We start from the raw sequence: 24,272 nt of genomic DNA, 5'->3' as shown, positions 1-24,272 counted from the left end.
GGGCCCACTGGTCCTAGGACCGCTGCCCCTCCCCATGCCGAAGACACTCTGTGCCTCCCCCCCCCCCCCCCGCAGTAATCCTTGCATAGGCATGGCTGGCCGCGCTTGTGTCTCTGCCACCGCTGGACTGAATCTGTCTTTTCCACCATCAGATCTGGGAGAGGCCATCACAGAGCTGGCATGTGGTCAGCCTCACATCTTGTTGAATGAGGGAAGCAACCCATGCATTCAAACCAAAGGTCACCACAGGCCTAGGCAAGCCATCTCCACTGCCACATCAACGCCGGGGCAGGGACCCACGCACTGAGATGCGAGTCTTGTTTAGAGTCCTACGTGGAGGAAGTGACAAATGTGAAATGCTGGACCTTGGCTCAGGTCGCGTCAACCCGTGGTTCTCAAAGGTGGGTCCCTGGTGGCCATCGTCAACACGCCCGGAAACTAGTCAGCGTGGCAACTTCTCAGGGTGCCCGGGCCTACTGAGGCAGAACTTTTGGCCTGTGTTTTCAGGGCCCCCCAGGATTCTGGGTGCAAAGCCCGGGGTGTGCCCGCCTCTGACAGCTCCGCAGGCATTGACCCTCTGCTGTTACTCATGACATGTTTTTTTTTAAAGATTCTATTGGGGAAAGGGAACAGGACTTTATTGGGGAACAGTGTGTACTTCCAGGTCTTTTTCCAAGTCAAGTTGTTGTCCTTTCAGTCTTAGTTGTGGAAGGCGCAGCTCAGTTCCAGGTCCAGTTGCCATTGTTAGCTGCAGGGGGCACAGCCCACCATCCCTTGTGGGAGTCGAGGAGTCCAACCAGCAACCTTGTGGTTGAGAGGACACTGGCCCATGTGGGAATCGAACCAGCAGCCTTCGGAGTTAGGAGCACGGAGCTCTAACCGCCTGAGCCACCGGGCTGGCCCCACTCATGACACTTCTGACACCAGCTGAGGGTTGTTTCCCCTCCTGACAGCCAGTCTGTGGTGGTGTTTCCAACACCACTTCTCCAGCTCTGTGACACTAGCTGCCTGGAGTGAGCAGAGACCCCAGGGTCAAGGGCTTTGTCCACAAGACTGCCCCCCACACACATACACTCAGACGCCAATTGCAAGTTGAGGGTAGGGGTGAGGGGTTCCCATGACCTCCCTCCCCAGGTTGGATCATTTGCTAAAACGGCCCACAGAACTCAGGGAAATACTTGTACTACCACCGGTTTCTTATGAAAGGATTCAATGCGGAACAGCTAGATGGAAGAAATGCATAGGGTGAGGTATGGGGAAAGGGAAGGAGCGTCCATGCCTTCTCTGGGTGTTCACTGGGGAAGCTCCCGGAACCCCGTCATTTAGGGGGTTTGATGGCGGTTTCATTACAAAGGTACAATGGGTTAAATCACTGGCCACGTCCTGAGGTCAGGGGTGAGGCTGAAAGTTCCGTGCTTCTAACAGGATTCTAACGGGCTGTTCTCTGGCAACCAGCCCGATCCAACAGGAGTCACCTCATTAGCATACGCTCAGGTACGGTCAAAAGGGGCTCATTCTGGACTCCAAAAGATGCTCTCACCCCAGTCACTCAGGAAATGCCAGAGGTTTTAGAAGCTCTTGTGCCAGGAACCAGGAAGAAAACCTAATATACGTTTCTTATTATGTTACAACATCACAGCCCCACCACCCCATTCTGGGTGTGTTGGCTTGGTGCTGGCTCCCTGGACTCTCCCCTTTTTGCTGCAATGGGGGGTGAGGAAGGGGGCTGGATGGGAGAAGGCAGGTGTCTGGGTAGGACTGCTCAAGGAAGTGGGGAGGTGGTCACCGGGAGATGAGGGCCGACTGGCCTCTTTCTCCCAGACCCTTGCCTGCAGGCAGAGAGCTGGGCAGGGGATGGTGGGCATGGCGGCTCCTTATAATTCTGTGTGGTGTGCTGAGCAGCTGTTCCTCATTAGATCAGCCTCAAGCCCTTTCTAAGAAGCCACGTGCAAGAGGCTTTGCTTCAGTCACAGCAGACCCCATGCGGGAATGGGTAGCTCGGGAGGAGCGTTGCCTTGGCAACGCAGACTTAGGGGGTGGTGATGGTAACCAGGCTGCTTTTGACCTTCGCCATCTCGTGGGGCTGGTGGCTTTCACATCTCCCTGCTTTGCCAGTGGGGCCATTTCCAAGCCCGAAATGAGATGCAATTCCCAGCGGAGGCCTTTGGCGACCCCTCCGTCCCCCCCATCTTAGAAGGCAGTTGCCTATGAAATAAATTTCACCAGGGGATGCAGAAGAATCCCATGCTTGCTTGAAAGCACCTAAACCCAAGCTGAGCCCCTGCGTGCCCAGGCTTACCCTGGAGCGCCCCGGCCCACACCTGCTGCTTACTCTCAGCTACAACCAGACAAGCAACGTAGCCTCCGAGTTCCTGCTGGGTCTGACACAAAAAGTGGTTCAGGGAGGAAGAAGCACCGGGCTGGGCCCCCGAAGGCACTGAGCCCATGCTACAGCCGCCTGTGTGGGGCTGGGCTGCCTTTTTCTGGAGCCTGGGGCCTGGGAACAGTGAAAAGGACTTGTTGCTGACCACACAACGGGCTGGGCAGCTGCCCTTGACCTTGGCGGGGTCTGATGGGTACATTCACAGGCAGCTTGTCTGGTCTCATGCAAGGTCAGGGGATTTCCAAAAATGCTTAAAAGCCTCAGCTCTTTTAAGAAGGATTTTCTTCATTTTGGCAAGTAGGTATTTCTGGGTTGTGGGTTGTCCAAACCCTGGGGGTGCCTGTGTTTAGTCACCAGTCAGGGAGGGGGCCCAGCTGGGAGGACCTTGGCATGGCGTCCCCCAAGAAGTGGGTCTCAGGGTGGGGGTGAACGCCCAGTGGCCAAGGAAGAAAAGGAGGCCAGTTAGGTACCCCTTTCCCCCAACAGGATGGTCCAGCCGCGATGGCCCCCAAGGAGTCATTGGCCTGCTGGCCCTGGCTGTCCCAACCCTGACACCTGCTCTCCACACAAGGTCAAGAGGGCACCCCCAGGAAGAATCCAGTGGGAGAAGGGTCCCTGAGGCCCAGGAGGAGGAAAGCAAACCGGGCCCCTTTAAGAATCTGTTAGCAGAGGAGAGAAAATGCAGAGCGAGCCCTTCGTAAACATCTGAGGGCTTTCAATAACAACTACCAGCTGTGTGAGGGGGCGCGGGGTGGGGACGCAGTCCTTGCTCAGCTGGAGGGTGGGATGGGCTGAGGTCAGTCTGGGTGGGGACCAGCCAAGAATGAACGCCGGGAGGACAACAGGCTGAAACAGGGTGAGTCGTTTGTTCAGGGCAGTGGACGGTGGACTAGCCATTCGGGGCTGGGCCACCTGGGCCTAGAAGCTTCCACTTCCCTCGGGGCCTTTTCTGCATCTGTGAGCGCTGGAGTCCCTCCTTACAGCCAGCCAGACAGGGAGGACAGTGGGAGGCGTGTTCCAGTCCCCCAGGGGCCGAGGGGCACGGAGGGAGAGGCCCGTGCTGCCTTCTTCAAGCCACTCCCAGTAGTTCAGTTGCTTTTCCTGTTCGTCCAATAGGGGTCAGGTTCTGTGTCTCTTTCTATCTCGTGTAGTACCAGGCACAGCACTTGTGAACTGTCCCTCAGCAATGCCCTTCTCTCATCACCTCCACCCTCACCTTCTCTTGCCTGGAAATTTTGCTACAGCATCCGGTGAGGCCTGTCTGCCTCCCAGCTCTCTCCAGGCCAGTCCTGTACAGCTGCCGTAGTTATTGTCCTAAAACACCCGACTGAGACATCTCCCTCTGCTGAAACCCAGAGGATGGTCCCTATTAGTGGTCGTAGACATATTAGTTAGGATGCTTTGGGTTATGAGTAGCAATTCAGAAAGGCTTAAATTTTGGAGGGGATGCTTTTGTTCCTATTACCTGGGAAGTACAGAGGCTGGTTGGGCTTTCTGAACAGTTGAGCCAGCAGTTCAGCCATGTCCAAAGGACCAGGTTCAGGGCCACCTTTCCTTTCTACCTTCTGTAGCAGCAACTTTCTTCTCACACCGGCTTCCCTCATGGTGCCAAAATGGCTGCAGTAGGTCCAACAACATTTAAAAGGCAAAGTGAACCTCTTTTTCAGAACTCCTATTCCAGTTATCTGCTTCTGTATAACAAACCACCCCAAAACTTAGTGACTAAATCTGTTTTGCTCATAGATCTGCAATTTGGGCAGGGCTCAGCAAGAACGGTTTACCCTTGTTCCACATGGGACCGTTAGCTGGGGCAGCTCCGCTGGAGCCTGGAAGATCCTTCTTAAGACGGCTACACTATGAACCACTCTATAGCCGGGTTCATGACTTCTGGTCCGTGGCTGAAGAAGGAAACTTGAACGTGGAAACATGTAGCCCGGTTGTACTAGTTGTACTGGCAGCCGTTTTGTGACAGTGAGGCAATCCGATTGGAGAAAGAAGCAGGTGTACAAAAGAGGGAAGAGCCTTGATCCAACATGGCGATGTCTATCCTCCCTGGTGACTCTCCAGTTAAGTGAGCCAGTAAATACACTAAGACTGTGTGAGTTTGTGCGTAGTTACTTATAATACCTTAACGAGCACAGAAGGCTATTGTAATATTTTCCCCATTTCATTAAAGGGATTGTCTGTATGTCTGTCTACTTGATTAGGCAACAAGTGTCTTAGGAGCAGGGACCATGCCTCAAGCAATTCTCTATCCCCCATGCCTAGCACAGCAAGTGACATTCCATTGTTTGAATCATGCTTGGCAAGAAAACAAATGTTTACATCACAACCCCCGCCCCCTCCTCTGTTTCCATACCTGGTGGCATTCATTCACTGCCTTTTATTTTCAAGGCCCAGACTCAGAACTCACGTTGCAATTGTGTTCCCCAAGGTGTGACTCTGGTGAACGAAAGACGAGAAGAAAGGCAGGTAAGTCCCTCTTTCCTGGAGCCGTTGTGCCATGGAGGTGCCGTGGGCACAAATGCCAACAGGGAGGCTGTGTAGGACCTTTGTGGGAAGCAGGGGTGCAGCGGGGAGGAGGGGAACCACCATGCTTTCATGCCATCAGCACATTTCATGGCAATAAACTCGGCCTCACTCCCGTAAAATCCATCAGCCAAAGACACGCAGTCTTTCTTGTTTGCTTTATTCAAGGTTAACTTTTCACAAGTCAAATATTTTCCTCCTCCTCACCCAGCCCCATCAAGGAGGTTTGGCACATACAGCTTTGCTGAGCATGATAAAAGAAAGCCTCAAAAAAAATAATAGATGTGTGTTCTGAGAGGTTTCTGGGAAAAGCAGGCCCAGCCAGCTCGTTCTGCAGCCTTCCCTCCACATCTGCCCCCTGGGCCCATGGCATTTCCTTCAGAACCAGCTGGCTGGAGCCCAGTCCTAAGGTCGGTCCCAGAATGGTGGTCACCCCTCTGTGAGAAAGGGGCAAAATGAGGACAATGGGTCTCTCTTTGGTTTGCTTCCCACTACAAATAAAATGTCAACTCAACAGGTGTAAGCAAGAAGAATGTTTTAGACATCTTACCCCAGGGGCCCCAGAACCAGAATCCCAGGGAGCGTTTGCTCAAGGGACAGGGCGGGCCTTACGCTCAGATATCCTGGTGTTCAGCATGTTTCGCCATCCTAGTGGCAGTGGAACCTTAATTTATATTTCGCCTGTCCTTTGTTTCTGTTCGAGGGTTGCTTCCCCAGGAAGCAAAGGGGATTGTTGGACCTAAGTCTAGATATTTCTCTAGATGCTAAGAGATTTTGACAGACACGAGTCCTGCCACCTAGTGTCTTTTCCTCTAAGATCGTCCCCCCGACACAGATAAATGCAGACAAACTGGTTGGCAAAAAATTAAACGCTTAACCCAACTGGGCAGTGACTGGGATTTCTCTATAAAGAACATCATCTTTGCAAAAATGACTGGACAGGTTTTTGAAAAATTAGGAGTGCGGTTAGGATGGTTTGACCTCAAATGGAAGCTTGGCAAAGTGAGTCCCCAGATGCAGCAGTTGGGACTGAGGTCTAAGTGGGGAAGTGACCAGGAGGGGACACTTGGGAGGTATTGGTGACATTCTGCTTCCTATTCTGGTGGTGGTCATTTTGTGTCTTCACTTTGTGGGAGTGTGTCAAGCTCGACCTTTAAGATTTGTGCCCTTCTCTGTTTATGTTGTGCTTGAATAAAAAATGTCTTTCCGTATCTCTCAGGCAGGGAACCCATGATGTTCCCTTTAAGGGGTGGGTCAGAGGCAGGCACTGCTCCCCCAAGAAGCTGGAGCCTGTGGGGTTACCTGTCAGAGGAAGATGTCAGAGAGTCAGACCTGTCAAGGAAATTGGCAGAAGTTGTAGACCTGAGCGCTGGGTGAAGGTCTTGAGGCCCCCCCTTCTGCTCTCACGTGCAGCTAGCTCCGTGTGTGTGAGGGGCAGGGGCAGGCATGCCAGCCCCAGTCGGCCATGTTCCTGGGCAGCGCTGTGGGGGCCGGTTGTGTGGTCATAGGTCTAGGAATGGCTGACAGTGTGCCCTCTTCTGGATCTTGGGCTGGCCCTGGAACTCTCTGCCTCTCTGTCGTGCCTTGCTTGGGACTTGCCACCATCATCACACGACCTTCGGTAGATGCCTTCATGTGACAGGGTCACCCAGTAGTTCATTATTTTTTTTATTCATTTATTTTTTTATTGGGGAAGAGGAACAGGACTTTATTAGGGAACAGTGTGTACTTCCAGGACTTTTTTCCAAGTCAAGTTGTTTTGTCCTTTCAGTCTTAGTTCTGGAGGGCGCAGCTCAGCTTCAAGTTGTCCTTTCAGCCTTAGCTGTGGAGGGCGCAGCTCAGCTCCAGGTCCAGTTGCCGTTGCTAGTTGCAGGGGGCACAGCCCACCATCCCTTGTGGGAGTCGAACCGGCAACCTTGTGGTTGAGAGGACGCGCTCCAACCATCTGAGCCATCCGGGAGCTCAGCAGCAGCTCAGCTCAAGGTGCCGTGTTCAATCTTAGTTGCAGGGGGTGCTGCCCACCATCCCTTGCGGGAGTCGAGGAGTTGAACCAGCAACCTTGTGGTTGAGAGCCCACTGGCCCATGTGGGAATCAAACCGGCAGCCTTCGGGGTTAGGAGCACGGAGCTCCAACCGCCTGAGCCACAGGGCCGGCCCTACTTCATTATTTTTGATGGCCAAATAATAATCCATTGTTTATATACAGCACCTTTTATTTCTCTGGTTATCATTTGGTGGACATTTGGGTTGTTTCCACCTTTTGATATGATGAACCCACCGTTCACATTTAAGCCTTTTCCAAGCAGCAGTGCTCTGCATCCCTTCCCCCCACACATACAACTAATAATAATAACTGCCATCTACCAAGCACCTACTATGTGCCAAGCAAGCACCTGCTATGTGCCAGGCTCCAAACTGGGCTCTTCTTATGTCAACAGATGGAATTCTCACCCTCCCCCAATGTGTGTGGTAGATATTGTTATTCCACTTTGTGGATGATGGAGCTCAAGTCCAGAGAAGTAGAGAGATTGACCAACGTCATGGTGGAAGTGGGACTTGAACCCAGATCTGTCTTGCAACAAAGCCCTCCTGTGTAAGCCTTCTTTAAGTGGGTTTTGCATATTTTAGGGTCTCCCCCAAATTGATCCTCTTTAGGGTAAGGACCATGTCTCGCGGTCCTTTAGTCTTAGCCCCACCACCTGGTTGGACATCCCTTTCCCACGTCTTTGTAGAGCTCCTATTGGTTTGCAGTCTGGGGGTTCTGTGCTCCTAGTCTGCTCAGCGTCCCTTCCCTCAGCCTCCTCCTGCTACAGGATGGGCGTGTGGCTCAGGCCGGGCCAATCAAAGCCCTCAATCCTGTTGGCCACAGTGATTGGCTGAAAGATGGGCTTCAGAGCCACGCCTGGCCAATCAGAGCCTTCCTCTAGTATTTTGCCATAGTAACGGCCGAGGACACCTGCTTACTCTTTGGGTCTGGGAGCTATGAGGACCATCAAGCCTGGAGCTGCCATTAGCAACTTGGTCCTGCCTCCTGGGGATAGCCTACGTCAGAAAGCCATGCAGATGTTAAAAATGGTGTTTGCAGGAAAAGATTTAATGACAGAAAAAAATGTTCGTGGGTTTAAAAAAAAGCAAGCTACCAAATAGTGCATACAATGTTACTGGCTGTGTGTATGTCTATGCAAACATGAATACTTGTGCAAATTAAGTAATGGATGATACATGCCCATATGTTAACATGGTACATTTTTTTCTTTTTGTTTATCTGAACTTTCAAAACTCAACCTGCATTCTGCTGTTTTTCTGTTTGTTTATTTTAAGCTAGAGTACACACCGTCCCCCTCAAAAGTCATTTCTAATGCATTCCTCTTGGGGAGTATGGAGGTTCCGCCTGGGCTGTCTCATTTCCTTTTTAGAGCATACACTTTTCCAACAATCCCATGATCTGCCGCAGTCCCAGGCCTTCCCACCCTTGGCTACTCTGCTCACCTGGTCCCCTCTTGGTCACCAGGACCTGCAGTCCTGGCTATGCCCGAATGACATCATACAGACTCTTAGAGAAAGCCAGGCCTCCCTGCCCCCACTCATCCTGTTGGGTGTTGCGTTTTCATTCTCAGCTCACAAGAAACCTGCAAAAAATATTTCTTTTGGCCGCCGATTAGAGAGTAGCAGCCCCAGACATGACTTCCAGGCGGCATCCAAGCCTGGAGTGACGACTGCCCTTCGCAGCTGCCAGGAGACGTGGTCAGGGACAAGGTCAGGACTCGGAACGCATTGTCTTGAGTGGGTTTCTTTCCCCCGTCAAGGTTTGAGAGGTCACAGGCCTGGGATATGGGCCCCCCAGACCCCTTCCGGTGCACTAAACCTCTCGCTGATGCCACATGGCCCTCAGGCAGGCCCTCCAGAGACCGCGACCCTGACTGCCTTCTCCCATTGCTGATGGGTTCAAAGGACACGAGGGTCTCCCAGGCAGGCAGGCAGGGGCCCACCTACCCCTCCACTCCGCGTGACTCCTTGTGGGGGCCCTGCCCTCCCTCCACACAGGTCCATTCCCACTCCCCTTCAGACCCCAGGCCCTGACCACACAGTTGGTGCCAGTGGCCACAGCCATGGAGCCAGGTGTGGGTAGTCACTGGATGCCAGCTGGCCCATCACGTCACGCTCACAAGAATGTGACCCTAGAGAAGAATGGCCTTCTGCTCCCTTCTGGGAGGGTATTTGTGCTGAAAGGGTGGAGCAGACAGGCTGGGCTGTGGAGAAGAAGGCAGAAGGAAGCAAGTCATGGTGAGACCTTCAGGCGGAGTGAGAGGAGCCCCCAGGACGAAGTAGCCTGAGGGCTCCCCACATTCCTGGTGTCTGGCTGTACTAATTGTGCAGACGTTACACGACATTCCCGAATCCTTGAATAACACCCACTTTCAACTGTCTCATCTGAGTGTTTATTCCTTACAACCCAAAGATCCCGACTGGATTACACCAAGGGTACCTGTCCCCAGGTGAGAAGGTCCATCCTCACCTGGCTCTGCTCACCCTCTCCCCTCTTGTTGGCTGGGAGCCCCCCTTCACTGCTTGTCCTCAAGGGCCTTGAGTTATTGAAGAAGGTGCTTTCCTGGCCTGGACATCTCCCCCAACCCTGGAGTCTAAGGGATGTGTTCAGGGCAGAGGGACCTTCCAGATCATGACCAAAAGTCCCTGGACAGCTATGGTCCAGTGCCCCTAAAAGGCGTGTTGATGGGCCATGTGGCCAGTGCAGAAAGGTAACAGGTTTTGGAGTCTGACAGATTTGGGTTGGAATCCTGGCTCCAGCAGCTTCCTAGCTGTGCCACCTGCTTTGTTTCTTGGCCCCTCCATGGCCGATATCATCCGAGACCAGCCGTGTGCTGCACACCTGCCCACAGGCTTCTCTGGACAGCATTCTAGTGGAACCGCACCTTCCAACAAGGAAGCGGAGCCGAGAGCGGCTAAGCCATCATGCACAAGTCACATGATGGGTGATGGGAGTTAAACCCAGCTTTATCTGATTCTGGGGACATGGTGTTTCCCTGAGAGAAAAAAAGAGAGAGAAAAAAAGGGCTAACAGAAACCCTCAGGAAATAAAGCGAATATCCTTCTGTGTCCAGAAGAAGACAAAGTGGACCTGTAAAAAAATGTTCTTTCAATATTTACATAGGTATTATGAGGTCTGGGATTTGCTTCAAAACAGTCCATCAGGGGCAGGTATTGAGGAAACAAGAGAATGAGTGGTGGTTTTCGAAGCCGGGCAAACACCGATGAGCAATGAGACTATTGTCGCTCCTTGTAAATGTGCGGAAGTTTTCATAATAAAAAGTAGCTTTCAGGAACGTCGCGAATAGGAACGTGGCCAGAGTTGAGCCATCGGCCGTGGGTGTCAAGGTGCAGATGGTGGGCCCACCACCGGCCACGCCCCCTCCCACCCCACTCCCTGTGACGCCCCTGTGGTCCCAGAACCCTGAGCTCTGAGGAACAAATGCACGTCTCGGGGACACGTGTTTCCAATCACTCTGCCCAGCAGTGAGTCACTCCCACAGCTGCCACCTGTCTCCGTCCCCACACTCACCTTCAGATCTGCCATGTTGACACCCAGGCCCTGCCCCACCCCAGCTCTGTGCCCAGCCAGCCTGACCCCCTTGGAGCTGCTGCGCCCTCCTACCCGTAGGGTGCAGCAGGCCAGTCCTTCCATCTGTAACAGTGCCCCCTCCCTTTTTATCTGGGTAACTCCTACCAACCTCCAGGCCTCCCCAGACCTCCGACCTGGCTGGTGCCTTTGTTCCTCCATCCAGCCCCCACACGCCCTAAAGCTGGTGTGTACTGCAGGAGCGAAGGGGCCGCTTTTGTTCCATCTCCGTGTCTGGCACCTGCACGCACCTGGCACACGGCTGGTGCCCAATACTACATATTGTTGAATGAATGAGTGAGCTGTAACCTTAAGAAGCAGAGTCATGGGGAAGACAGATATGAAAACTAACCCCTGAGGAAACACGAGGAGTCAAAGGGGTCCAGGCAGGGGCTCCAGAGGGGTGGATTCCATATCTCCCCTCCTTAGGGTGACCTGCTCTCCATACAACCCCAGCTGGGAACCTCCTAAAACAGAAATCAACCCTGGGACAGCTTCGGCTGGCTGGCTGCCTGGAGCAAGGTGAGGAGGGATTGGAGCCATACCAGGCTCTGCAGGAAAGGAGTACTGGAGGGTGACCTGTGTCTGGTGGGGGTTGGGGCGGGGGCAGGGGATGCCTGCCCCCCTCAAGGCCACATTGGGGCATCCCCTATCTGCCCCGAGGTGTCAGACCACAGTCCGACTCGATGGGGAGCACTGCGGGATACCTGCAGCACCCTCCATGACTGAAGGAAGCCCAGTACAGCTGCAGTGCTGGGAGACGTGCCCCCCAGACCCATGTGCCCTCCCTGGGGCCTCCAGGCGACACCTATGAGGGGACCCCAAGAAGGAAGTGGAGAACAAGGGCCCGCCATCAGCCCTGTTCCCGGGCCCCCGAGCATCAGACCTGAACCAGGGACAAGCAGGAAGAGGAGAAGCAGCAGATTGGGGTAGGAATGCTCACAGCATCCCACTGCTCCCCAGGGGCCGGGCAGGCCCAGGGAGACGCGGGTGCCAAACAGCGAGCCACTGCCTCTGGCCCATCTTGCCTGTGGAGCTGGGCAGCTGTCTCATAGCTGAGGAGAGGGCGGGAGTGCCAAAATCAGAGTCAGCGAGCCAGACCCAAACTCCACACACCAACTGGAAATGGCGGTCAGGACCATTTCCAGTCACTTTCTGCGGCCCTGGGCTTCCCTTGCCTTTCTCATGGCCCATGGCCTCTGGTCTCTCTGCTGGTGACAGAGCCACCCCAAACCCTATGCTTTCTGTTGTCTGGCCTTTCAGCTCAAGGCTGAGTGAAGCCTTTAGGAATTCTGTCCCATCCCCCTCACCCTGTACATACGCCACAGGATGACGCCAGGGGGCCGGGACCTATTATTCCTTATGCTCCAAAGCTGGTCACAGAGCTGGGCTGGCATTGGAAGGTGACAAGAACCTGGGCGGGGGATGGAAAGAGCTTGGTGCTGCTGACTGCAGGGCTGACCTCACGGGGAACGTGAAGTACCCCCAAAGAAGAGAGAGCCTGGGAGACAGCAGCAGGGGAAAGAAGACAAGGCAGGAACAGAGAAAGAAAATGGGGCTGGGGAGAGGGAAGGAGAGAGAAAGGGAGAGGAAATTCTTGGGCACAGCCCTAATCATAGCCTTGACATGAAATGTACTGCTGCACTCAGCATGGGACGCCCGCCAACGCCGCCAAACCAGCCCTCTTCTGTTTGGATTAGGCGGTGACATCATGGCCATGGGCCCGTCACTCCCAACACCAAAGGAAGGGAAGAATGGCGGGCAGGCGGGAAACCTGAGCCTCCCGCCTCTGGGCTTCCAGGGAGGGGAACCTGAAACTATGAAAACTCAGCCTCAACAAACCCCTGCTGAGCTGGGCAGCCCTTCCCCAGGTGTCCCACCCCTCGCTCCTGGACAGCCCTTGGTCCCCAGAACCCAGCTGAGGCTGCTTCCTGGAAGCTGGGGATGGACGAGCGCTGGGTTCCCATCTCTGCTCCCTGGCCCTGCTCCCTAACCCGCCCATTAAAGGAAGCACATGACCACATGCCCAGGGCCAAGAGGAAATAGCCTGGGCATGAGAAAACGCACAGCAGCAGGCCTAAAAGGAGCGACTGCTTACATTTCTCTTACTCCTTTGTTTTCCCTACCATGTCTGAAGGAGGGTCTGAGGAGGCCCGGTGCAGGAGATGCGGGAGGCACGCAGGTGGGGCTGTGGGAGGTGGAAGAGGCAGGCAGAGCTCCGTGTGTGCCCTTCTGGGAATTGTGGACCCTCCCTCAATCCTGGAAGGAAGTCACGCAGGACAGCACCTACTGAGTTGGGGGAGGCAAAACGCATCTGCAGGGAGGCCAGGCAGTGCCATCCCCGAGTCCCCGGAACAAGGTTGGCCGAGGCTTCCCTGCCCAGGGCTGATGCCGCTGCTGCAACAGGGAGCCTGCCTGGAGGAGGTGTCCAGGTGCCCTCAGTCCAGGCTGTCTGCTCCCAGATGTTTTCCATGCGGCTGTCTCTTCAAGTCAATGACTTCTTGGGCTTCCTGTTGACAGCCTCCCTCCCTCCCTTCTTTCTGGGCTCACTCTAGACTGGACCATGCAGCCCCAGCCCTGAAGGCCGAGTTCCGCGTATTGGGGAGCTGGAGTTGATATCCAGACAGGTTTGCAAGGTGGGGGCCCTGGCTCAGGGCTGCGTTTGCCCCAAAGGGTGCCTGCCTGGGAGGAGAGTAGGGGGCAGGTGGCAGGTGTATAGGCAGAGAGAGGCCAAGCCCACTTTCTTTAAGATGCCCTTTAGGATGACAAGAAATGCAGCCATGGATACAGCAAAAGAACCCCCAACGGGAGGCGTGAGGCAAGAGCAGTGCCGCTGAACGAGTGGGACGTTTGAGAGTAAAGGCCTTGGGGAGCTGCAGCCAGGCAGGCTTTGGTGTTCGACAGACAGACAGCATAGAGAAATGGCCGTATTCCTGCTCTTGGAGCTGTCCTTTTTAGGGTCCTCATCTGGAAGTTGTTTTTCCTGCACAAGGAGCAGGATATGACATCTGTCCTGTCACCTAAGTTCCCGCCACCCAGAGCCACTCCACTCACTTTTTGCAAACACCTTTTTCTACACCTGTCTATATCCATGCATGTGTTTAATTTCACATGAATGAAACATGATGCATACTATTTACTCATGGGCACTTTTAAAGGACGACCTTTTCGCTATCCCTTGCTTTCCTCCCTCCCCTGAGAACCGGTGTGGGTGGATGGTGTGCCCAGAACACACACTGAGGTGTGTTTGCCATGGGCATTACTCTGCTTGACCTTGAAACAAGCGATGGAACTTTGCAGTTTGCTTTTCTAAAGAGCCAAGATTTTTATTAGTTTCCCTAAGTGAGGGCTTGTCAGCTGGGGTGGTTATGCTCAGGAAACACTGGGTAATGTCTGGACACGCTGAGCTGTCACAACTCGGGATGGGGTGCTATCAGCGTTTGGAGGGTGGAGGCCAGGCATGTTGCTCAATACCCCACAGAGCTCAGGGCACCCCCCCCAATGCTGTAGCCCAAAGGTCAGCGGGGCCGAGGCCTGGAAGCTGGCCCTGGCTGCAGAGCATTAATAATGAAATTGATGAAATGAAACAAAAATAGGAACATGCTTCAGAATGTCCACCGCTAATCACAAAGGCTTGTATGGAGTGTGCAGGGAACTGTTGCCCATTTACACGCCATAGGTAGTGACTCCTTGTGTCCTCCGGGACGTCCTATGGCAAACAGCCCACCAGGGAATGTTGGGGACAGATATCTGGGCTGGGTGATGCCACTTGCCTACAGTTGCCCAGAGCTGACAGGGGGGCCATCGTGACCCTGAAGTCTGCCATCCCTTCCTCTCTGAGGACCATGCATCACAAAGCACAGAAACCTCCAGCCAGCCAGGCAAGGGCCACGCCCACCACCTCCGCCTAGGGCCACCATCGGCCTGCTGCCCCCAGGCCTGCCCGAGGCATTTCCACTCCCTTGGGTCCAGCGCATGGGGGCCGATTTTGGTGCCCTCACACGGCACCACATAGAGCACCTGGCTTTCCAGAACCTGCTGGAAGGGGTTTGGGGGCTCAGCTCAGCTCCAGCTCTCTCTAAGGAGAGAGCACTCCAGACATGGGAGGAAATGGATCTCCTGCAAACTGGGAGATGAGTCCACCAGGACGAGATGCTTCCAACTGTTGTCCTCAGACTCACTGGATGGAGGTCACCTCTTGCCCAGGCCTGTGAGGTCATCCTGACTCTTTTTACCTGTGTGGGGTGGGAGGGAGGAGGCCTCGGCACTTCCTCCTGGCCCAAGACCACATTTGCTCTGCCAAGCCAAGCCCAGGACGTATTTGTTGGGTGTGCTCAGACCTGGGTGGGATGGCCGGACAGCTCCGCAGGGCTCTGCTGGGCTGTGCTTTGGGAAAGTCTTCTTTGGGGGGAGGCAGGCGAGTGTTCCTGGTCGGAACTGGTGGCCCCAGGGGTGTGGGCTGAGGGTGCTAGAAGCCCATCCCCAGTTGGCCTAGCAGGCAATGCTCCCTTCTGTCTATCCTGAGTTCCGCTCTGCTAGGAGCCACTCACAACAAGCCGAGGCCCTGCAGGCTGTAGTCAGATGCACATTGCAGGGAGCGGTGTCTCTTGTGTGGCTCCTCTGTGAGCCCACTGGCAACATTAAGGTAGAGGAGGCCGGCTGGGAGACAAGGGGCGCCCCGGGGTTCTCCCACCTGCTTCTCTCAAATGCCTGGGTTTGAGGCACACTGACACCATCCTCCCTTCTTGGGGATGAGGTCAGAGCAGTAGCCCTTTCCCTGAATTCCTCCCATCTTGTTGCCGCCCTCTTGGCCGTGGAGCAGAGAACATGTAACACTACTCTATTTTACATGAACAAACGCCGAAAAAGTGACTTTGGGTTTTTGTCAGGGTGCTAAAAATAAGTCCTCTGCCTATGTAACTTTTCTTCAAGTTGTCTGTTTCAAAGCACACGTAAGTAGAAAGAAATGATTTTCCACTCTTTAAATATTTTCCAGTTTCACATCTCAAGTCAGCACCACACAGTTCAGCAGGCAATTATTCTTTAATTGTGTCATTTTCCTCCCTTTACATCTCCCCAGCTGGATTAGAAGCATCCTGTGGGCAAGGGGGAGGGTCTGTGTGTAAGAGGGCCCACTGCAAAGGGGCTCGGGGCAGGCTCAATGACAGGTAGACAGACTCACCCCGGGTCACACTTCACACAGAGGAGTGCCATCCACACCTCTAAGATCTTCTGCCCTTCCTGGCACACAGAACTGTTTTGGGAAGAGTCTACAGCTCCCACATTTGTGGGCTAAGGGAGGGAACTGTGAGCAGAACCCAGCAAATGCCTTCATTCAATCCTACCGCCTCCCGGGCTCCTGGGCCCAGCCCCCTGGCTCTTGTGGGCTGGTCAAAATATGGCCAGTATATATAAAATCCTGTTTTGTTCATAGTAACCACTCCTGCTCCCTTACCAACTAAACTGACTAAGCGCCCTTAAAATTCTGAGGCCTCCATTTGAAAAATGAATCCTCAGTCAGTTTCAGGAGGCCACCGACCCACAGGAGAGGCACGGGAGGGGGCCGCAGAGAATGGTCCCTCTCCCGAAGGACACGCCCCTTTTGCTCAGTCCCTCTGGCTAGAATCTAAGGGCCCCCAAAGGTGGAAGGGAAGCAGGCAGTGTACACCTCCCATACCCAGCTGGAGGGGAAGGGGTAGGGTGGTGGGTGGGCTGCCTGGTGCCCTGGGGGTGGGCTTCGAGTCCCAAGTGCTGAGTCAGGGCCGACTCTGCGCTGTCCTCCTCGCATCCTGCCCCCCACTACAACCCCCGTTGGTTTGCGAGGCTGCCGAGTGCCGCCTAGGGCGGTGGGAAGCCAGGTGCGCAGCGGCGGGCCCCCCAGGGCACAACAAAAGCCGAGTTTGGGGTAGGGCCAGGGAGGCGCGGGAGGCGGGGGGCGGGGCCATTGGAGCCCTTGGAGCCCCATTGGTCGCCGGCCCCTGGGAGGCGGAGCCCGACACCCTCCCAGCTCAATAAAGAGCCAGGTCGGCGCAAGCTTGCAGCGCACACATCCGTAGGAGGCCGTGGAGGAGCTGGGACCCGCGCCACACGCGCTCGCTTCGCCGCCCCCCACCGCTTTCTTCTCCGCGCTTCAGCCGCGCCCCCGCCCTCGCGCCTCCCCCGCGACACAGACCCGGGAAAGTTTGTGCGGGCGAGTGCGTGCCGGGTGCGGAGGGAGCGCCCGGGAGCGCAGTGAGACCGCGCACCCGAGTCCGCCCAGAGGGGAGCGCCCCGAGCCCAGGCGGCGGCGGCCGAGCCCCGAGCCCGCGCCCCCGGCCCGCGCCCCCCGCCCGCCATGGGCGCCGCGGCCCGCAGCCTGTGGCTCGCGCTCGGCCTCCTGCTGCTGGGGACGCTGCTCCGCCCCGCCGACGCCTGCAGCTGCTCCCCGGTGCACCCGCAACAGGCGTTTTGCAATGCAGATGTAGGTAAGAACGACGACCCGCCCAAGCCTGGTGGGTGACCGCCCCCGCGGGGCGCGCGGGACCCCCGGGGGTGCGCAGGAGCCCCGCCCGCCCTCTGGCCCTCAGCGCCTTCTCGAATCCTGCAAGTTGACGCCAGAATCGCACTTTCTTTTCCCCCTTCCTCTCCCTTTCTTTCCCTCGCTGCCGAGATGCTTCTCAACCTCAAAATTCCACCGAAATTCCGCTGCAGCTCCAGCCCCAGAAAAGGGAGCCAGGGAACGGATTGGGTTTTGGCAGGCGGAGGGCCCTTGGGAGGCCAGCGCGGGGGTGGGGAGTGGGGGATAATGGGGGACACAGCGTGTGTGTGGGGGGGGAGTCTTGGCCTCTGTGGGCTGGAGGGCTGGGGACCCCAGGAAGAAACTTTCACAGGTGAAATGGCAGTTTCGGGCTCCTCTGGGCTTGGGGTTGGGTGGGGCTGGGCCTCTCCCACCAGCCCCGTTTGGGGGCTCACCGGATTAAAGGGGAGGCAGGATGGAAGCTTCCCTCCCCCTGGGCAGGCTCCAGGGCTCTGAGGGGCAGCTGGGAGAGGCCTGCAGAACCCTTGGGCTGGCCCCTTGCTCCGTGTTCTGCTCAGGAGGGTCCTTACTGCTTGCTGCTGGTGACTACTTTTCAGGACACACCAAAACTGGAGATCTTAGTGACTGGAAGCGGGTAGCTGGGGTTGGGTGGCTGCTTAGAGCCCCTCGGAAATATCTAGTATTCTCAGGACTTCTTGCCCCCCAAAGATGGGAGCTAGGGAGGGAAGAGGAACCCACTTATTTGTTCTGGTCCTCAAGGGGCAGCAGGAGTGGGTGGAACCAGCTGGGCCCCAAAGGTTCCCATCCAGGTCTGACACTTGCAGACTTCACCAGCTCTGGGGAAGGTCAGCCAGGTTGTCCTGGGGCAGGTTCAGTTTCACCAGAAGGAAAGATGCCCTGCAGGTGGGCGGGCCTCTCGGTAGCTTTATTTTCGGTTCCTTTGTCCCAGCGGGGCACCCTGTTGCCAGGCCAGATGTGGTAGGGCTGGGCTGCGCTCACCTGCATAGACTCCAAGCTGGGGTTTCTGGGTTTCCCCTGTTGTCAGCCATGCCTCCCGGACTCCCCCACACCCCAGCTGGCCCTTTCAGCTGCCTCTGCGGCCTATCTGCGGCCTCGCCCGGGCAGCCTTCAGGCGCTCCTACCTGTGGGTATCACATGCCTCAGGCCACCTGAGCCTGGGGCGCGCTTGCTGAGTAGGTTCCACAAAACCCTAGTTGGGGGAAGGAAGGAAGGTCTGTTCTCTTATTTGGTTTTGAAGCTCAGGAAGATTTGAGGGGGAAGGAGAGGCTCCTCCCAACAGAGGAGCCAGGATCAACCTTCCTATGGGGTGCCACCTGGGCATCCAGGCCTGTCCAGGCCCCTTTGCTGAGAGAGAAGCCATGCTTCTGGTCAGCCAGTTGTGGCGCAGAATAAGGCTGAGGCCCAGAAGGCATCATGGCTCTTGAGACTCCCCGGCTTGGCTCACAGGAGCCAAGGGGGCAGGGGTTGGGCCTTGGGACCACCTCACACTTCTCAGCTGCTCCTGCCACTCAGTGCTTGCCCGGGGTGGGCTGGGGCTGGGGGTTGGATTAAGGGCATCAAAGGTCAGGGTTGGGGAGCTTTATTATGCCTGGAGGCTCCTTCTTGCTTTGTGTGTTACTCTCTCCTCTGCCTGGATCTCCTGGGTTTGTGTCCAAGTTATTGCATCAAAGTCATGGAGCCAGAACCCTTAATCCCGTTGCAGCCCGAGGCTGGGAGGGCGGGGCCTGCACATGCCAGAGTTTCAGGGCAGAACCCAGTGTGTTAGACTCCAAGGGCTGCTGGAACAAACTGCTACATACTGGGGGGCTTCAAGCAACAGGAATCGATTCTCTCACAGTTGAGGAGGTCTGCAGTCCAAAATCGAGGTGGGGGCAGGGCTGGTTCCTTCTGGAGGCTCTGAGGAAGAATTCGTTCCAGGCCCCTCTCCTGGCGGCTGGTGGCCCCAGCAGTCCTTGGCTGGTAGACGCATCGTCCCGCTCTCTACTCTGTCTCCACATGGCTGTTTCCTCGGTCTGTGTCTGTGTCCAAATCTCCCTCTTCCTATAAGGACGCCAGTCATTGGATTTGGGCCCACCCACAGCCAGCATGACCTCATCTTCACTTGATCACATGTGCAGAGACCCCGTTTCCAAATAAGGCTCCATTCACAGGTCTGCGTGGCCATGAATTTGGGAGGATGCAATCTGAGCTAGGCTGTCCAGTCTTGTTCCACAGTCAGCCCTTCCCTGTTTGGGGGGCTGGGAAGACCGAGCTGAGACAATCCCCGGGCAGACCCTGGAGGGCCTGGAGTAAACTTCACAAGGAAAGCAATGGCATTTTCACGTCACTGCTCCTTTAATGGTGCAGGTTTGGGAATTCCTCCCCATTCCTCCCCTTTGGCTGAGAGCAGAATTGCCTGGGCTCTTGTAACGATCAGGTCTCGGTACCCTTTGCAGATGTAGAGTCTGTCTCAGAGCTCTGCTTTTATAGCTTTGAATCCCCACAGGTGACTGTGCAGTCAGACCTGTGGTCCAGGGTTCTGGAAAAGGATGACAGCCAGGTGCATGTTGGGGGATCCTAAAGGCTGCCCTTGAATGCAGCACGCTGGCTTCTTTCATTGTTGGCCTGATGCAGGTTGTTAAATGGCTTGGTGTCTGCAAAAGGCAGTTGGCTTAAGAAACAGATTTCTGTCTGCCTGTGTAAGGATTTCTGGGAGGTGTCTCCCAGCTTTTACAGCCGGTGGGATTGGAATTGTGGTCTGTGAAAACAGTTCATTATGAGGTTATGAAATTTAGGATGAAGGGGGTGGGAAGAGGCGATCTGGGCTCCTGGAGGGAAAGTGAGGATAAGCGGGCAGCCTTTCGTGCCTCAGAGCACCGCACGGATGTGCTGCTGGCCCGCTTCCCTCTGTCTAATGGAGTCCTTCTCCATCTACGGCAAGCCTGCACAGCTCCAGTGACCCGGCTGGAAACTGGCTTTGGCACTCCGGGCTGCTCGGACCAGTTTCTGGAACCCCGAGAATAAAATCTTCCCTCTGGCCTGGGTAGCGATGCCCAAAGCCACATCATTCCAGAAGGGCGCCTGCAGTGCCATCTTTCTTAGGATGTTTCCATCTCCAGACACTGCGAACCCTCTGATGGTCTCTCCGGCACCAGGTGGGGAAGGGCTCACAGCCAAGACCACGTCCTGGCTGCCAGGGCAAACAGCCGACCTTGTACATGCACTGATGGGGGCCAGACCGAGGCCGCCCTGGAAAACGCGCCCCAGGCTCTCAGAAATGGCTCTGACGTTCCCAGACGTGTGCTCAGGGAGGCAAGGCAGATGAGTGGAATCAGGCCTGGAGTGCATGGGTTCGGGGTGGGGCGGTGATTTCTTCAATGTGCATAATTGATCCGCATTTCATACGCCCTGGGTTTCCTATCAGGCTGTTTCAACAAGCAGTTATGGGGCACTGGCTCCACTCAGGCGGTGTAAAGGAGAAGAAGCGAGGCATTACCCTTGCCCTCAGGGGGAGTGCTGGACACCAGTGCCAGGCGGTGTGGGTCAGGGTGGGCAGGAGCTCTGCAGGTCCCCCACCCCCGCCAGGGCGTGGTGTCAAGTAAGATTCAATGTGCTTCAGGCAAATAACGAAGTAACGCTGTGCCAAGGTGATACCCATTCATGGGATCTGCAGATACAGGGTTCCTGTGGGAGGTTGGGGATGGGTCATGGTGGGACTGGAGCTCCTAGGCTTGGTTTTGGACAGTGTCCCTGGAAAGACATGTTCTCCCTGGGAATGGCTGGAATGTGAGTTGCTGGCAGCTCCCAGGGTTGGGAGACTAGAAGGGATGAGTGCAGGGCACAGGCTGTAAGCGGGTGTGGCAGGTGGCTGGAGGGAGCCCTCCTGATGCCATGCATTCCTCCCTGTCTGACCTGAGCACGTGGTACCAGTGGGACCCGTTCCGTCCTCCAGAATTTGCAGTCCAGTCCTGGCCAGTGGTCCGTGAGCTTCAGACTTGGTTTCCTACCTCGTCTGTGTCTCGGCTGGGCTGCCAGGCAGTTCTCACATGTGTGGGCTCTGTGGTTCACATCCTTTGGTGACACTGAGCATGTGGAGAACGGGTGTAGTTGACTCCCAGGCTTACAGGGGAGGGGAGGGTGGCTTGAAGCCACCCTAGTCCTGGTGCAGAGCCACTGATGTGAGGATGCCCAAGGGGCTGTGGGGGTGGGGGGATGAGTCCCTTGGGCTCCACAATAGCTAAGAGACGTGCTTGGAGGACCCCAGGCAGCCTGGGGGATGAAAAACACAGCAGGAGAAAGAATAAGCATGGAAGGAGATAAAGAGAAGAAAGAAAAGACAGACTGGGACGTGTGTGGTGGGTGTAAATGCTGCTGACTCCTGTCTGCCTTCCATCCCCGTGTGCACACCTGCATGCACACACACAAGGGCCGAGGGCAAGTGGTTCCGTGGCTAGGAAGGTCCTTCTGGAAAGAGAAAGGAGCAGAATTGGGAAATGACGTTGGGCAGCGTGAAGACCCCTAGATCTGAGAACAGAGCTGGGGACATGTACCCAGGCATGGTTTAAGTGCACTGCTGGTGGTGGCAGTGTGGGGGCGTGCGCGGGTGTGCTGAGCACAGGGACCACTGCCCAGGCAAAGGTGAGAGAGTTCTAGGTCCAGAACTGGCCTGAGTGGACGGTTTGGGGACAGGGGACCGAGAGGGAGGTTAGGACTAAATGTTGACTCTGTGGCTTATCACAGGGACCATCCCAGAGACCCAGGGTGAGGGTGTACACCTGCCCATGACAGCGGTAATTGCCCAGCGGCGTTGCTGAACCGCAGCCGCCTGAACTAGTGTCCTGAATTGGAGCCTTGGGGCCAAGGGCCTGGGCGCTGGCATTTCTCAGACTCTCCGGATGATTGACTCTGGCCAAAGCTTGCACCGAGCACGTGTCTCCAAAGCAGGGTACTCAAGACAACTGGGGTGCGAGAAGAGAATGTTATGTGTCGTTAGCATATAGAGTGACAGTTAACTTGCCCCTAATTTTAAGTGAACAGATAGATGTCCAGAATGCTTGCCCAGCTTTCTATAGTGCTGCTAATGGGTCTGCGCAGGAAGTATGGAGGCTGCAAGACCACCGGCTGTCAGGGCAGGCCAGGGGGCCGATGAGATGCCCCAGTGCAGGAGGGGAGGCAGCCCAGCGAAAGCAAGGGGGTGGAGGGAGCACCTGTGTATCAGCGAGGGCAGGAGGTGGTGTGAAGAGGGCGGGCGGTGTGAAGGGGGCGGGCGGTGTGAAGCAGCTCCCCAGCCCTGACCTGGGACTCCCCACGGCCCACCCCACTGGATCCCTGGTGCCCTCCGTGCCTCCATCACGGCATGCATGTGTGGCTCCAGTAGAAAAATGCAAAGAGACCTGGGAATCCTTTTCTGTAGCTGACAAAATTGAGCTGCTTCCGGGGTCAGCTGTGTCCAAATAGCCCCCTAGGTTAGGCTTCCAGGGACCCCAGCAAGGCAGACGAGGCAAATATTTGCTCACAAAAGCAAATTGAGGTGTAGTCTTTATAGAGAAGGGTCTTAACCTGGGGTGTATGGACTTCTGTCCAGGTATACGCCTGGGGTGGGTGGAGGGGACATCTTGAGCCCTGAAACTGTAAGCAAAGCGTGTGTGTGTTTGTGCCCGTGTTTTTCTGTGGACTGGGCCAGTAGCTTCCACCAGCTTCTCAAAGGGGTATGTGACCCCTAGGAGGCTACTCACTGCCATTTAAAAAGTCTTTCTCTGGCCAGTAGGGGAGGGTGGAAGACAGTGCGGGAAGGGACAGGGAACCAGAGTGTGGGCAGCCTTGAGCCTGGGCACAGCAGCAGTGAGACCCATGGGAGGCTTTTGTGGTTTCTGGTGATTTGTTAGCCATGGGAGTGGAGTGGAGTAGCGGAGCCACGCTGCAGGCAGGAGAGTTGGTTACAAGAGGCGGTGGTCGTCCAGGTGAGCAGAGCAGGGCAGGACTCGGCACAGGGCAGGGCATGCAGCTGGGGTGGAGGGACGTAAGGAGCTCGTGGAGGTGTTGGGGAATCACCTCTGGGGTGTGACCTCAGTGCCGGGGGCCAGGTGTCCCCTAATGTGGCCGGTGGGTCTGGTGGGGTCACGTTTCCTGTTGAGTTCCGCTGGGATGTGGTGACAGTGGGGTCCAAACAAGAAAGTCTCCGGCTGTAGCTACAGCCGACAGTGGGAAATGAGGACCTGGGAGAGAAGGGGAAGTGGGGTACTGCGGGGGGAGCAGAGCCAGCAGGAAGCAGGGGAGCTGACACAACCAGCGTGGTGAGGCGGCCATACTGCAGCTCACGGCTAATTGAGTGGGGGGGGGGGAGCTTGCGTGAGAGCCCCTGCCTCAGTTCCTCCACTTCCAAACAGGAGATGATCATTTGCCTGCCTCCTAGGGTTGTGGGCGGAGGTCACCAGAAAGGGCAGAAGTGAAATGCTGAGGGCAGGGCACAGAACAGGGACACAGGCTCTTGAGGTTGGGGCAGGCATTAACTCTTTCTGTACCAGAACCTGTGCTGGATGCCTGCTCCTCGCCCCCCGCCCTTAGGGGCTAGTGTGGTTTTTGCACAGGTGGGGGAGTGTGGACAGACACTGGCTGGGTCCCGGTGCCCCCGAGAGGGAGCCCAAGCAGCAGCCTGGGGACTAGGAGGGACATGGTGATAGTTCTGGTGCTGAAGGCACAGACAGCGACAGCAGCTGTTATTGCTCAGTGCTAAGTGCTTGGGACTGTGCACGTTCCTGGTGTTAACTCGGTTACTTCCCAGTTAGCCCCATTTTACAGATGATTACACTGAGGCATGGGCGCTTAAGTAACTTGATCAGGGTCACACTGTTAGCAAATCGAGTATGGAGGCAGTTTTCAAAGGAGAGGAGGAGTTAACAGACAGAGGAGCTGGGTCCACGCTGGTCCCAAATCCCCTCCAAGGGGTGGTCTCTGGGGAACCAGGGTAGGCCGCGGGGATGGGTGAAGGATGGAGGGCCACGGGGTGGGAGAGACTCCTGCGGGTTAGCCTTGTTCGTGAGGTTTGCCCATCAATAGGAGATGAGATGAATAAATTAAGCTCGATCCTGACAGCAAAATATTAAACAGTCATTTCAAACAGTGTTATAGACTCATATTTATGACCTAGAAAAATGTTCAGAGATATTAATTTCAAAAGCCCAGTTACAGTCTGAATGCTTTCACATTTT

General features: G+C 55.7%; 1 protein-coding gene across 1 annotated transcript in view; it reads left to right on the top strand.

Annotated features, from left to right (window-relative positions):
• The first annotated feature begins 16,586 nt into the window (after positions 1-16,586).
• TIMP2 (TIMP metallopeptidase inhibitor 2) overlaps positions 16,587-24,272 on the top strand; it is a 47,206-nt gene continuing 39,520 nt past the window's right edge. Inside the window, exon 1 of the mRNA XM_081027534.1 lies at positions 16,587-17,011. Within this exon, the coding sequence (XP_080883660.1) occupies positions 16,882-17,011 (130 nt within the window). The 5' untranslated portion in view covers positions 16,587-16,881. The remainder of the gene's footprint in view (positions 17,012-24,272) is intronic.

This window comes from Rhinolophus hipposideros (assembly GCF_964194185.1).
Source record: "Rhinolophus hipposideros genome assembly, chromosome: 20".
In the NCBI taxonomy this organism is placed as follows: domain Eukaryota; kingdom Metazoa; phylum Chordata; class Mammalia; order Chiroptera; family Rhinolophidae; genus Rhinolophus; species Rhinolophus hipposideros.
Note: the sequence above shows the minus strand (reverse complement) of the source record. Positions and strands in the feature narration are given on the sequence as shown.